This window comes from Bison bison, unplaced genomic scaffold, assembly GCF_000754665.1.
Source record: "Bison bison bison isolate TAMUID 2011002044 unplaced genomic scaffold, Bison_UMD1.0 scf7180017863936, whole genome shotgun sequence".
Classification (NCBI taxonomy): domain Eukaryota; kingdom Metazoa; phylum Chordata; class Mammalia; order Artiodactyla; family Bovidae; genus Bison; species Bison bison.
Window position 1 is genome coordinate 334,337 of NW_011494508.1, and position 16,095 is coordinate 350,431.

At 39.2% G+C, this 16,095-nt stretch overlaps 1 protein-coding gene across 1 annotated transcript in view; it reads right to left on the minus strand.

Annotated features, from left to right (window-relative positions):
• The window catches only part of ERMP1 (endoplasmic reticulum metallopeptidase 1), a 62,242-nt gene that overhangs the window by 45,617 nt on the left and 530 nt on the right, over positions 1-16,095 (minus strand). Inside the window, exons 2-5 of the mRNA XM_010833830.1 lie at positions 15,554-15,566; positions 14,494-14,795; positions 10,658-10,785; positions 9,923-10,028 (exon numbers count right to left, since the gene is read on the minus strand). Coding sequence (XP_010832132.1) covers positions 9,923-10,028; positions 10,658-10,785; positions 14,494-14,795; positions 15,554-15,566 — 549 coding nt within the window. The remainder of the gene's footprint in view (positions 1-9,922; positions 10,029-10,657; positions 10,786-14,493; positions 14,796-15,553; positions 15,567-16,095) is intronic.

Consider the following 16,095-nt stretch of genomic DNA (forward strand, 5'->3'; position numbering starts at 1 on the left):
AGGTCAAGAATCAAAGTTAGGGGCCCAAGTCCTTCTGATCGAGGCCCAAAAAAAAAAAAAAAAAGAAGAATCAAAGTTAGAACCTTATACCGAACAATGGAGTGGTTCAGGGTTGAGAAAGAGTATGTCAAGGCTGTTTACTGTCACCCTATTTAAGTTATATGCAGAGCACATCATGCAAAATGCCAGGCTGGATGAGTTACAAGCTGGAATCAAGACTGGCAGGAGAAATATCAACAACCTCAGATATGTAGATGATACCACTTTAATGGCACAAAGCAAAGAGGAACAAGAGAGTCCTTAACGAGGGTGAACGAGGAGAGTGAAAAAGCTGACTTAAAACTCTATTAAAAAAAACTAAGATCATGGCATCTGGTCCCATCACTTCATGGCAAATAAAGGGGAAAAGGTGGAAGCAGCGACATATTTCCTCTCCTTGGAATCTAAAATCACTGCAGATGGTGACTGCAGCAATGAAATTATAAGAAAATTGCTTCTTGGCCGGAAAGCTATGACAAACGTATACAATATGTTAAAAAGCAAAGATATCACTTCACCAACAAGGGTCCTTATAGGCAAGGCTACAGTCTTTCCAGTAGTCAAGTACAACTGTGAGAACCGAACAATAAAGAAGGCAGAGCACAGAAAAATAGATGCTTTCGAACTGTGGTACTGGAGAAGACTCTTGAGAGTTCCTTGGAAAGCAAGGAGATCAAACCAGTCACTCTTAAAGGAAATCAACCCTGAATACTCTTTGGAAGGACTGATGCTAAAGCTGAAGCTCCAATACTTTGGCCACCTGATGCAAACAGCCAACTCATTGGAAAAGTCCCTGATACTGGGAAAGACTGAAAGCAGAAAGAGAAGATGGCAACAGAAGATGAGATGGGTTGGATGCCATCACTGATTCACTGGACATGAACTTAGGCAAATTCTGGGAGATAAGGAGGGACAGGGAAGACTGGTGTGCTGCAGTCCATGGGGTCCCAAAGAGTCAGACACAACTTTGCAACTGAACAACACAGATTAGAAATATTAATATTGGTAAATATCCATGCTAGACTAGGTAATCTATAGATTCAATGCTGCTGCTGCTGCTGCTGCTGCTAAATCACTTTAGTCATGTCCGACTCTGTGCGACCCCATAGACGGCAGCCCACCAGGCAGGGAATCCCCCGTCCCTGGGATTCTCCAGGCAAGAACACTGGAGTGGGTTGCCATTTCCTTCTCCAATGCATGAAAGTGAAAAGTGAAAGTGAAGTTGCTCAGTCCGTGTCCGACCCTCAGCGACTCCATGGACTGCAGCCTTCCAGGCTCCTCCATCCATGGGATTTTCCAGGCAAGAGTACTGGAGTGGGGTGCCATTGCCTTCTCCATAGATTCAATGCAATCCCTATCAAAATGCCAATGGCATTTCTCACAGAAATAGAACAATCCTAAAATTTGTATGGAACCATAAAAAACCCCAAATAGCCAAAGCAACTTTAAGCAAGAAGAATAAAGCTGGAGACATCACACTTCTTGATTGCAAACTGTATGACAAAGCTCTTCTCATGAAAACAGTATGATATTGGCATAAAAACAGAAACACAGATCAGTGAAACAGAACAGAGAATTCAGAAGTAACTCCATACATATATGGTCAATTAATTTACAACAAGGAGCCAAGAATATACAGTGGGTAAGGAACAGTGTTTGAAACAAATGGTATTGGGAAAACTGGACTGCCACACACAGAATAATGGAAATGAACAACTGTATTATACTATACACAAAGTTAACTCAAAATGGGTTAAAGATTGAATACATAAAACTGAAATCATACAATTCTAAGGAGAAAACATAGGTAGTGAGCTCCTTGACATTGGTCTTGGTGATGATGTTTTGGATTTCACAAAAGCAAAAAATAAACAAGCAGGGCTACATCAAACTAAAAAGCCTCAGCGCAGCAAAGAAAATCATCAACAAAATGAAAAGGCAGTGTACTGAATGAGAGAAAATGTTTGTAAACCATATATATGATAAAGGGTTAATATCTAAAATATAAAGAATTCATACAAATTAAGAGCAAAATAAAAAATCCCAAACAATCTGATTAAAAAATGGGCACAGGACTTGAATAGACTCTTGTCTAACGATGGTAAACAGATGCCTAAGATGTACTTCAGTGGTGCTCAACATCTCTAATCATCAGGTATACACAGATCAAAATCACAGTGACATATCACTTCATACCTGTCAGCACAGCTGTTATCACAAAGATAAGATATAAGTGTTTGTAAGGATGTGGAGAAATGGGAATCCTGTGCATTGTTGGTGGGAAAGTAAATTGGTGCTTCCACTAGGGAAAACAGTATAGAAGTTTCTCAAAAAATTAAAAACTATATGATTCTACTTCTGGGCGTTTATCCAAAAAAAAAAAACAAAAACAAACTCAAAAAGATATCTGCACCCCCATATGCACTGGAGCATTATTTACAATAGCCAAGACATGGAAACAACCTGCATCCATCAACAGATGCATGGATAAGGAAAATGTGTGTGTATGCGTATACACACACGCACACCCATTATCATACAGTTGCAAATTTTTTTCTTCCACACACACACTGGAATATCATTCAGCCCATCCTAAATGAAGTTAAGTCAGAAAGAGAAAGATAAACACCATTTGATCTCACATGGAATCCTGACCCCTCCCCTGAAAAAAGGACTTCATAGATAACAGAGGACAGACTGTGGTTGTCAAATATGGGGGGAGGGGGGTGGGGGAAACGGGTGAAGGTGGCCAAAGGGCACAAACTTCCAGTCATAAAATAAGTAAGTTACGGGGACATAATGTGTGTACAGCACGGGGACTAAATTTAATAATACTGTATTGCATACTTGAAAGCTGCTAAGAGACTTGTGGACACAGCAGGGGAAGGAAAGAGTAGGATAAAGGGAGAGCAGCACTGACACATATACACTGCCATACGTGAAATAGCTAGCGGGAGGCTGCTGTGTAACACGGGAGCTCAGCTCAGCGGCCCACAACGACCGAGAAGGGTGGGACGGAATATGGGAAGCAGGCTCAACGTGGAGGGGGTACATGTACACTTACAGTTGATTCATGTTGTTGTATAGCAGAAATTAACACAACACTGTCAAGCAATTATCTTCCAGTTAATTTTTTTTAATTTTAACAAAGTTGCTAAGAAAACATCTTAAACCTTCTCAACGTAAGGAAAAAACATCTGCATCTGTATGGTAATGGATGTTAACTAGACTTACTGATGATCATTTTGCAACACATACAAATACTGGGTCACTATGTTGTATACCTGAAAGTTGAAAAAATCTTATATTCCTGAAATAAGCTCAACCTGGTTGGAAACGTTACCTTTTTTGTACGTACACATATACATATAAATACCCATATTGATACATGGCTGGATTCAGTTCACTAATTTTTTTTTTTTAGGATTTTTGCATCTCAGCATGGCATTTATTTACCAAAACTATCTACCAAAGCTGAGACTACACACACTTTATGACTCTAGTTTCACTAAGAAATGTGCATACACAAACATGTATACAAAAGACACTCATTAAGAATGTTCATAAGACCACTCATAAGAGCCAAAGCCTAGAAACAATCTAACATCACTAGTACAATGGATATCCTTGTGAATGGAGTATTATCTGGCAATGAAAAAGAATGAACTAAACGTAACACAGATGAATCTTACAAACATAATACTGAGAAAAAAAAGCCACACACAAAAGAAACACTATGTATGAGTCAATTTAAAGTTCAAACACAAGCAAGATTAAATCTACCAAGAAACAAGTTAAAATACGGTGATCCTGGGGAAGGAATGACTGAGAAGGGACCACAGCAGAGGCTTCTGGAAGCAACCAAAATACTCTCAATCTTGATCTGGGTTCTAGTTACATTACTTACTCAGTCTATAAAAATTCATTAAGCTGAGCATTCAGAGCTGTGCACTTTTCTTAGCTTATAATAAAACATGACATAGGGGCTTTCCTAATGGTCCAGTGGTTAAGAATCCACCTTCCAATTCCGGGGACTCAGGTTCAATCCCCGGTCAGGGAACTAAGATCCCACATGCCACGGAGCATCTAAGCCCGCACACAGTAACAGAAGATCCTGTCTGCCACAACTAAGACCCAATACAGCCAATCAACCAATCAATGATGAAATAGACACCTAAAGATAAAAGTTCAATTTATGCACTGTACAATAAAAAATACTTGAGAAAACCATAAGATCCATCAATAGGAAAAGGTTTTGAGTAGCTGCTACCTGGCCTTTGACCCTTTACAGATGCCATGGCTGTACAGCAGTGCTCCAACTCTACCCTAGGCTCTCACTGATTGTCCATGGAGGCCTACAGGCCACAGACAGGTCCAGTGATGGTGTAAAAGGGAAAACTGGAGAGACTGGGATGGGGAAGACAGATGAGCTCCAGGCTAAGATAGTCTCTATGATATAAAAAAGGCAAAGGGAGCTCTTCCACAAGAAATTACAGACTTGAGGTTTTTAGCAAGTAGTTACTCATCCTAAAAGTACACACCAATACTAGCCCAATTTTACAGATAAGGAACTGAAGTATGGAGTGGTTGAGTGACTTGTCCAAGGTTGCAATGCTACAGCACTGAGATTTGAACTTGGATCAGCAGACTATAGAGCCTGTGCTCTTTATCACCACCTACCCTGCCTCCCCCAGAAAGCTCTTATCTTAATTATCTCATAGAGAAATATTTTCACCTTATAGTCTTTCTCCTACCATCATCTAAATCCCACGATGCTCCCAGTTTCTTGTGCATTAATTTCTTCTTAAAGAATGAGCCCCATCTTTCTTAAAGCAAAAGTTATCCACATGTGTGATAATAAGGGAAGGCAGATCTCAATGTCAATAAACTCACCATTAATATAAACAGTCTCTTATGCATGGACCTGAAAGGTGTTTTCAATTTTTCATTCTTATAAAAAAAGAAAAAAAAATCAAAAAGACTATGCAGGACTTAGATCTATGCATCTGTGTACAACTATTTCCACAGAATAAATTCCTACAAGGCGACCTGCTAGAAGAAGGATCTGTACATTTTTTTAAAGTGATATATATGGCCAAACTGCCCCAAAACTGCACCAATCTATACTTCTAGCAATAGTGTATAAAAATGCCTGTTCCTCTCTATTCATCAGAATTGGGCATTATCATTCTACTTACCTTTTGCAAAACTAATTATTAAAAAGTTCTTACTGTTATTTGAATTTACATTTCTTCTAAAATAAAACTTAGTTTAACAGTTTCTCAAAAAGTTAGAACATAAACTTGTCATATAACCCTGTAATTCCATTCTTAGGAATCCACTCAAAAGAAATAAAAATACATGTCCACACAGAGAACTACACACAAATGCTCACAGCAGCATTATTCATAATGGCATAAAAGTGGAAACAACCCAAATGTCCATCAACTGATGACTGGATCAATGAAATGCAGGATATTCCTACATGGAATATAATCTAGCCATAAAAAAGAATGAAGAATGCCCTTGTGGTCCAGAGGTCAGGACTCCACGTCTTCATTGCCAAATGTGCAGGTTCAATCCCTGGTTGGTGAACTAAGATCCCTGCAAGCCATGTGGTGTGGCCAAAAAATAACAGTAATAATAATTTTTAAAAGAGGATGAAGTACTGATACACACTACAACATGCATGAGCATCAAAGAATACTGTAAGAAGTGAAAGAAGCCAGACCACTCATGAGTATGGGGTTTCTCTTTGGGGTTATCACCCCAAAGGGTGGGAGATGAAAAGATTCTGAAATTGATTGTAGTGATGACTGTACAACTCTGTGAATATACCTAAAAACTACTGGGGACTTCCCTGATGGTCCAGTGGTGAAGACTTCACCTTCCAATGCAGAGGGTCTGGGTTTGATCCCTGGTCAGGGTGCTAAGATCCCACATACCTCACAGACAAAAAATATCAAACATAAAACAGAAGCCATATTGTAACAAACTCAATAAAGACTTGTTCAAGTCAAATTCAAGATTACATATAGTATATATTTTATATATTTATATAGAGATGAATTAAAAAAAAAATCCCAGAAGGATAGGGACTAAACTATAGCAATAGTTTGCTCTGGGTTGTAACATTACAGGGTCATGGATATTTTTCATAAGAGGGAAAAAAAAAGATTTCATTGACCCCGTTGTTTATGGGCTTCCTTCTACTCAAGGTTGGTAGCATATAATTTCTTTACAAGGAACATATATTACTGGTTTAATCACTTTAAAATTTTAAACAATGAATTTTGTAACACCTTCAAATCTATTAAATTAAGCCTTGACTCATGATATATATCATCAGTCTGATAAATTATGCCATTCTTTCATGCATTCTGGCCCTTTTTAAAAAAATTAAGTAGTAGTGATTATTCTAGTCACTAAAACCTCCCCAAATGAATGTCTCTCTGAAGCGACAACAGGACACTACAGAGTACAAACTGTTTTAACTGAAACATTCCCAGGCAGGACAAACACTACTGTTCAGAATAAAAGCGCCTGCTGCAGAAGCTGAGGACGGACTGGTCTGGCAGTGATCCCCAGGACTCCAGACCCAGGAGGCCTCCTCCTGCCTCTTCAGACATGGAAGCAACACTAACTAGCTTTCTGAAAGCAATGCCCATGAGAAAGCTAGTGTTTTGTAGCAAGAACATTGGGAAGTGAGAGATATACTGAGAAAGGTATTAGACCATCCGAAAATGCCCAGAAAGCTTTGGGGTAGAGCATTTAGCCACAAGGATAAACTACCAAAATCTAGAGGGAAAACAGCATACAAAGACTCAAAGAAAAGGGAAAGACATTCTTTACAAATCTTTTGTAGAATGCCCCTTCACAAAGAAAATTAATTTTGAAATATGGCAATTTTATTCTAGAGTAAGTAAAACACTTAAGCTGTATATATATTGCTCCTCTGTCCATTGGATTTTCAGGCAAGAATACTGGACTGGGTACCATTTCCTACTCCAGGGAATCTTCCCGACCCAGGGATTGAACCCACGACTCCTCTGTCTCCTGCACTATAGGTAGATTCTTTACTCACTAAGCCATATATATTGCTAACTAGTAACAAGTCTGTTTTTTGTTTTATTACTAATCATGTGCTGTGCTTAGTCACTCAGTTGTATCCAACTCTTCCCGATCCCATGGGCTATATCCCACTAGGCTCCTCTGTCCATGGGGATTCTCCAGGCAAGAATACTGGAGTGGGTTGCCATGCCCTTCTCCAGGGGATCTTTCCAACCCAGGGAACGAACCCAGGTCTCTCACATTGCAGGTGAATTCTTTACCATCTGAATCACCAGGGAAGCCCAAGAATACTGGAATGGGTGAGTGAGTGAGTGAAGTCACTCAGTCGTGTCCGACTCTTTGTGACCCCATGGACTGTAGCCTACCAGGCCTCTCCCTCCATGGGATTTCCCAGTCAAGAATACTGGAGTGGGTAGCCTATCCCTTCTCCAGGAGAACTTTCTGACCCAGGAATCGAACTAGGGTTTCCTGCATAGCAAGCGGATTGTTTACCAGCTGGGCTATCAGGGAAGCCCATATGAAATGCAAAAATGTAAACAGTACAGAAAACTATAAAGAGTATAAGTAAAGCTGCGATGGCAACTCTGGCTTTAAGCTTATGAAGCAATGGAGAATTCAAATTGGCTTTTCACAGTCTGCCCCATCCTCCCCTCTAGTCACTCACACCACAGCTCCATCAGCAATGCCCACCATCCAGTGGTGACTGTTATTATCATAATAATGCCAATATATCTAAAATGTAAACTGTAGGATTCTTGAGCTTAACTGTCTGCATTTAGTAGAAAGAGCATGGACTATAAATTAAACCAGTAAAGTGAGTACTCAATAAGTGTAAAGAAATAAATGAAATGACTTGTGTCTTGCTCTCACTAACCCTAGGTTAATGTGTCTCTTTTTTTTAAATTTTTGAACACAATTTTTAAAGGGTACTGCATCTAAGTTACTGCAAAGTATGAGCAATATTCCCCATGTTGTTCAATGCATCCCTGAGCCTGTCCTACCCTCAACAGTTTGTACCTCTTCCTCCCTCACCTCTGTAGAGTGCCCCCCACCACTGGTAACTGCTAGTTTTGCTCTGTGAGTCTGCTCCTGCTTTGTTATATTCACTAGTTTGTTGTATTTTTTAGATTTCACATATAAGTGATATCACACAGTATCTGTCTTTGTCTTATTTCACTTTGCAGAATATCCTCCAAGTCCATCCACATTGCTGAAAATGGCAAAATTTCATTCTTTTGTATGGCCGAATAGTATTTCACTGTACATACACACACACACACACACACACTTATCTATTCATCTGTTGATGACACAAGTTGCCTCCATATCTTGGCAATTGTAAATAATGCTGCTAGAAACATCACACTGCATGTATGCTTGAATTAACAGGGTTTGGGGGTTTTTTTTTTTGGATATATACCCAGGAGTTAGGTAAGTGTGTTTTAACTTCTCTGGATTATATGTATGAAAGATATATTAATATATACACACAGAATATGTATGCATGAATTAATACATATGCACAGAAAAAATTCAGGAAAGGCACAGACTAAACCTTAAAACTGGTTCTTCTCTGGGTTACAGAAGTTCAGGGGCAGGGTCCTGTGATAAAAAATTAAAAAGAATGCGTGTGGCACTTCCCTGTTGGAATAGTAGATAAGAATCCACCTGCCAATACAAGGGACACAGGTTTGATCCTTGGTGTTGGAAGACTTCACATGCCGTGGAGCAACTAAGCCCACGAGCTACAACTACGGAGCCCGCACGCTGCAACTACTGAAGCCTGTTCGCCTAGGGCCCGTGCTCTGCAATGAGAAGCCAAAACAATGAGAAGCCCGGGCACAGCAGTGAAGAGTGGCCCCTGCTCGCCTGCATGCATCCATGAAGGCCCACCACAGCCAAAAATAAACAAATAAAGCATGGATGTGAAGGTACTTATAGTATACTTCCAGGAGAGAAACTATAAAAAGACACACTCCTGCCCATCTGTGGTCCAGATATTTTCAGAGAAAAGAAAGACACAGTGTCCTCTCTGCTTACAGAATGTTCTCCTGCTGCTTTTTGATCTGGTAGTTATTATATCAAGTGTTTCTCCTATCCTGACCAATATCCAAGAATTAGAGGGAAATGAATAATAGTGAGTCATCCACTTACCCCCACAGACATTACATAGCAGCTTCTTCTCACTATTCAGATGAAGAGTAAGCAGAAAGCTATGAGTTGAAAAGAAGGGAGAACCTTGCTTCTGACCACGTAACTTTGAGATTCTCAAAGGTTTAACTGAAGTTAAAATATACATTTGAGTGGAAAAAATCTAAAGTTGGATGGAGAATATTAAAATGTGTATTGTTTAGGTTATGAAGACACACTTAGCATATTTTTATAACTTAAACAATACCATGTCTGTGAAAAGTGCTAAAAATATTTAGAAAGTTCCCATATCACCTTACTCACTTCCCTTAGCCCACCTCATGCCTAAAGACAGTGTTCATTATTAAGTTTCTAACAAATGCAACATCTCTCACTAAAATGCATTACACACACTTCTAACAGAGCAGAAAAATAATAGCATCAAACTACCAACAGCAGATTTCAGTATCTCCTAACTAAACAAATCTGAGCTCTGAACTCTAGTATGATTTACCAGATTTTTACAACATTAAATATTATTTTGTTAAAAACTTTAAAAAGACAAGCTAAAACTATCTCATGCTTTAAAAAGAATGTTCATTAGATTATTTACATTCAGAAATTCTCCACTTCTATAAAAACACAAATTGCATTACAATATACAATGCACAGCCTCACGTACCTGTTTGGAATACAAGTTCTTTCCCTCCTACACCTGCTGCCTCCAAGTTAATAAATGCACGGACTGAGCTGGCCCAGGGGTGCTGGGTAATAAAACCATGACTGGCCTGAATGAGAAGAAAACAAATACTGGGTAAACAATCTAATATCACTGAAGTCTTTATGTTGCTTTTTTAAAAGATGGAACGTCTACACTGATGAGGCAAAGAAAAAGGAAAAAAAAAGCACAATCATTTTTTTCAAAGGCAGGATCGAAAGACTTCCTCTGTTTCTGTCCCTCTGACTAACGGCCGTGTGCAGTTTGCTCAGTGGAAAGTCACTCGTCACAGAAGGCGGCCTCATTCCCACGAGTGAAGCCAAATAGCATCTTTAGTTAAGTGTGAGCCTGTGCAAAAGAAAGCACAAAACAAAAGAAGGCACTATTCCTATGGTTGGGCACTCATGACATATGCCTGCCTCAAAGCATCTCTGAAACTCTAGAAAACCTGAGGCAAACAATTATGCCATCAGAGAGCCCTTTAATGAATTAAACACTGACAAGATGATCTGTCCTGAGTTTTCAAAATTAAGCATGAATACATAAGTGGCTATCGATTTTTTTTAAAGTACTGCCTAGTACAGTATTTCTTTCACATGTCATTTTATACTACTCCATCAAAACCCATGGGTTAGCTATTATTATTATTCTCATTGTCACTATTACTCAAGCCTAGTCTTTAAAATAGTAAAAGCTCACTTGCAAGACGTTCTCCTCAGCACCATTAAAGAGAAATATGACCGCATGATGTAAGGCTTCTGAAGATGTCGACAAGACACGAAGGACTTCCAGCATCACTGAACAGCTAACTGCGTCATCGCTGGCACCTTTAAATCAGAAAAACAGATTTGCTTCTCAGATTTTAAAACCTTTATAGCACAAACCATCATGGCAAGAAAAGGAGTTTTCCTACCAAGGCAGCATCAGAACATCTGCAGTAGCACCGCTCTGGCATCATCAGGTAATAACTGCACCTGCCAGCAGTGACCTCCAGGAGGACAGGGATCTTTGGTTTGCTCGCTGACTTACTCTCAGTAACTCCAACTGTGCCTGGTCCCACAGCGGTTGCTCAGTTAGTATTTGTTAACTAATCAACTAGAGGGGACCTAAAGCAATACTGAACACTGGCATTCTCATCACCAAAAGCAATTTAATTTATCCTTATTCATATCCTCTGTAGTATCTTCACTTCTGGTTTCCTATGTCATCTCCAGCTGCCACCCACTCCTTTCCTGCTAGTTTTTCTGCCAAAAATCATAAAAGCTGCAGATCATTCCACATTTAGAGGGGTCAGTTTGGATAGTGTAGCATTATATTAAAAGTTTCTCCAAGGGGATCGTGTGATGGAAAAATATAAAGAAGACACCTAATAAGAAACAGGAAAGGGGGTTAATGACCAAAGTATTAATAATATCTGAGGTCTAAGAATTGATAAAACAGAGGACCTTATCAAATCACTTAACCTCTTGATTCAGAAACTTTAGGTATTAAACATGACTATAAAGGTGACTTTTGTACTTAGACACTTTTAAAAGTACCGTAAGAGGTAATTAAAGGAACTAACTGGATATTAGCTGATGTCATTAGCATGCTCAGTCATGTCTGACTCTGTGTGACCCCATGGACTGTAAGCCTGCCAGGCTCCTCTATCCATGGGATTTTCCAGGCAAGCATATGGGAGTCGGTTGCCATTTCCTATTCCAATTTGCTGGTATTAAGGAATTACTACTGAGTTTTTTAGTGAGGTAATTCATGGTATTATAAGCATGTCAAAAAAAGAGTTCTTATCTTTCAATGATACAGCCCAAAATATCTACAGAGGAACTGATATACCTGAGATCTGCTTCAAAATAGTCAAGGGGAGGGGGTGGGGGAGTACAGAAAAAACAAGATTGAACTGTTGAAGCTGGGTGATAGGTACACTCAGGTTCATTAAACTATTCATTGTGTATACACTTGAAATTTTCCATAATGAAAAGTTTAAAGAATAATCAAAGTAAATAGGCACAGTAATAACCCAGGCAACAGCATTTCTGGGTTTACATGCTGGGAGGCAGGGTGTTACAGAGATTAGTGTAGGTTTTGGAGTAAGAAAGACTTGGATGTCAATTCTAGCTCTGCCCCTTTTCTCCTTCCTGGACTGAAGGGCAAATTGACGACACCTACTCACAGATGTGCTGTGAGGATGACAAAGTAACGCAGAGTGTCTAGTATGCGTGCTAGGCGTTCAGTGTCGGTTTTCCCTTCTTTTCTCTACACATTTATGGACTGCTCTGCAGCCAGCTAAAGTGTTTGTTCTGGTGCTATTAAATTCAAGACCTCATTCCTGCTTGAGAAGAAACTACCTGTTAGCTATACTTGTCTTAGTAGTGATTACTGGACTGTAATTTAATCAAAGTGAAACAAAGTAATAATTACCTCAATACTATCGAGCAGGAAATACATGTAGCTATCAATAAAAAGTGCCATCTTTCAAGAACCAAATGAAATAAATGGTCTTTAACTTTGAGACTCTGAGTTACTTTAAAATAAAAAGCAGTAAAATTTTTCTTTATTCAAAAGAAGACAAATGGAAGTTGAAAGATATATATCTCTGTAGGGTGGATTAAAAGTTAAACTGTACTTTTATCATCTATTTTAATAGCTCTGGTGTCTGAGAACAAACCTAGAGAAGGGTCAGACATCTTTAAGAAAGAGAAGGAAAGTTAGAGGACAGTGTCAAAAGGGCTGTATCCTTAACCAACATCCCTTTCCATTTAGAATTATCATTGAAACTGAAGCCACCTCCAGAATAATAGCCTGGAACCGTGCAAACCCAAGAAGGTATTTAAGGCCTTTCTGTGGGTAACACTACTCCTAACTGATATCAGTTCCTAAGTTTCAGATCTCTTGCTGAGAAGCACTCTTAAAAAATACTCATGCTTCAATTTGTTCATCCACTAAAAAAATTTAGGTGATAGTCTATTTTATAAATGTCTTTAAAACCATCTTTAACAATTTATTAATGACAGAAATTTCCCTGAGATTGTTGGCATGGGTATCCTTATAAAATTTTAGTTAAAAATGGGTTCCAGTAACCAAATAATCCCATCCTTATGCCCAGACTCCATATATGATTTCTAACATTTAGCACTGTTTCTGACACTTGTAGACACATCTTTCTTACATAATGCTCTTAAATAACCATGGTGTTAATTTGTTCCTTCCTAGATTTTAAGCATCAAAACAGTAGGCAAAAGGTGATGCTTATTACCGGTTTGAACTGGACATAAAAGACAACTAATTTCCCCAACACAAAAGGTATTTTTGACTTTGTAAAAAAAACATGAGTGCATGCTGATTTTTGAAAAAGCATGTTACATTCTAAACGCAATTGGCAAGATTTCCCACTAAAGATATCCTAGTATAAAAAATTTTATCAAGCAGATAAATTTTATTTTAGACTTTGTATAACTCTGCATGTCTACATTGGGCCTGGTTTAAGTTTAAACATTCTGGAAGAACTTAATATTAAATAAATACTAATAACAAAAAAAAGGATTTTTCATGCCAGTTGCTAGTCTACTGTTTCACTCATATTTAATCTTCACTTAATCCTCTAAGCAATGCCATTAAGAAAGTACTATTATCTCTCTATTTTTCTGATCAGAAACTGAGGAAAGAAGAGGTTAAGTAGTTTGCCAAATGGAACATTAACTACATCCTAATACTCTCCTTTCTTTCAAATACAGCTAAAAGAACCGACTAGCCAGGAAACCCAGGTCCAGGCCCTGTCTCAGATCAGTGGTAGTCAGCTAAGTGTATTCCTATGTCAAATGAGGGGACTGAACCAGATGCCATCTCACTGTAAAATGCTATTTTCTGTTCTTCCCTATGTACATTCCCTAGCTACTGAAAACCTTTCTCTGAGGAATCTTGCTTTAAAAAACTGAAGTTGAATTTAGGAGATATTCATTCAACAAATATTTATTGTTTCAGGCCGTGTCATAAACATCAAGTACTCTATTTTGGTAAACTATTTTCAGGGCAAGATTTATGGATTAATAATTAACGTGCTCTAAGAGTATGGCATCCCCGATGGATCAAAATTCTCACTTAACAGGTTGAAAGAAACTGCTAGGAGAATGAGTCTCCAATTACACGTCCCATAAAGGCCAAGACTGTTCCTTTATCCCACATTCCCAGAGCCTAGCACAACACCTAGCTGAGTAAACACTTGAAGGGGCAGAACGTAACTCCAGGACTCAAGAACACACACTGGTAACAATGATAAGGCTATTTCAGTCTGGTAGAAACACTCGATGCCCTGTAGCTGGGCGGCTGGCACTGTTTGAAAATTAAGTAAATAAAGCACTTGAGAGAATACTAAAAGGTAGAATCATAAACAAAATTATACTATTCTAATTATCCTGTCTTCCACCACAATGAAAAAAGGGTTTGTCTCAAAAAATGGTGTCCCACAATTACTCAAGCAGTTTGGAGTTAAACTTTGGAGGCTATGAGGACCTCAAAATGACCAAAAAACAGGCACATACCTGGTGAGTTCGCCACTGAGTCAAAATGACAGTTAGCCAGGACAGCATGCTGGGCTCCATCTCTGGGTTCCAGCTTTACCACAACATTGGTAATGTTGTCATAGTAGCTTGTAAACCCTCCCAAGAAGTCAATGCTAAAGGAGCCTGTGGGCCGTTGTACATCTACTGAAATCTTGTGAAGGCTGTTGCTTTGAGCTTCAATCAGTTTAATCTGTTCCAAAAGGTAATGTACTGTCAGAATTTCATTTTCTGGACTTCCTGTAGTCCTGGGGCCAATGGATGTTATATGTTCAAGATAATCCCTGGAAGCAACGAAAAGAAGCATGATGACAAGGCATGCTGGCTGAAAACTAACACTTTGAGCAACTTTCCCTCCACACTCTCCCTCCCCAAAAGACAAGTTCTTTGACATAAAACAAGTTCTTCTCACACAAAAAGGCTGCCTTTAATATTTCAGGTAACATGTGAAAATCACTTGCTGAGTTCCATCATTTTTTTTGCCTTTCATGAATTCATCCCTTCAGTTTTCTCCACCCACACCACTCCCAACTTCTCCCAGCACCCACAAAGAAACGATACAAGGACCAGGGAGTTTACTCAAAATGCGTAACTGCTGATGGCTAGATAGGACAGAATACAACTTTATTTTGTCATACTCTGGAGGGTTATTGACTCTGGGTTACTGATTCTAAGCAGCAGAAACCAATGAGCAAAGACAATTTAGACAAGAGGTTAAATAAGCAAAGAACTTTTTATTTTGAAGAATGGACTCAGCCCTCCCAGTGTGCACATAGGGCCTAGTAACTTCAATTCAGGCTAAACCAACTCTACCCCTAAAACAAACAAAATTTTTTTTTGTCTTTTCACTGCATTCCAAATCAGTAAAAAAAGGGGGCGGAGGTGTGTTTCAGGAAGCCTTTAAAAAAAAATAAGATTCCAGTGCTTTGTACTTAAAAGTTTTTTTTGAAACACAGTAGTTGTTGAAAACTCTGCAAGCATATGATTTTATGAGCTTTGGTTTTTACACTTAGGTTTTTACAAAACCTCTGACTTAACTCACGTTTTCTGGCACACTTAAACCAATGAGCAAAGTTTTAATTAAAACAAACAAAAAAACCTGACACGCCAAGAACAAGCTCCAGGAATCTCAGAACTTCTAAACCTGTAAAATTGTGAATGTGCCGTGTTCCAGAGAAAGCCTCCAGAGTGCTCAGATTTGAGACCTGTACCCTCAAAAACTTAGATCACTGCATTATTCCCTTCCGAACCCTCCCCGAAAACCTAACTGGGTTCACAAATTTCACAGCTTTTCGTTTGTATAGCAGGAGGGCGAGTAAAAAGTGTAAGTTGCTCTGAGAGATAGGGGACGACTAACAACCAAAAAGTGGCTGGAAAAGCCGACGTATTGCCCTGACCACCAGCAACACGAGCTTAAAGAGGGGACAATGCGAGCCCCGCGTCCCTTAAATTGTACCTCTAGAAGGGGGACAAGCGAGGCCACCCTCACTCCACCCCACGTGCAGCCGGACAGGGCCGGCGAGCCCGGGCGGTCCCGCGGGGCGGGTACACCCAGGTGAGGTGCCCCGGGCCGAAAAGGAAAGC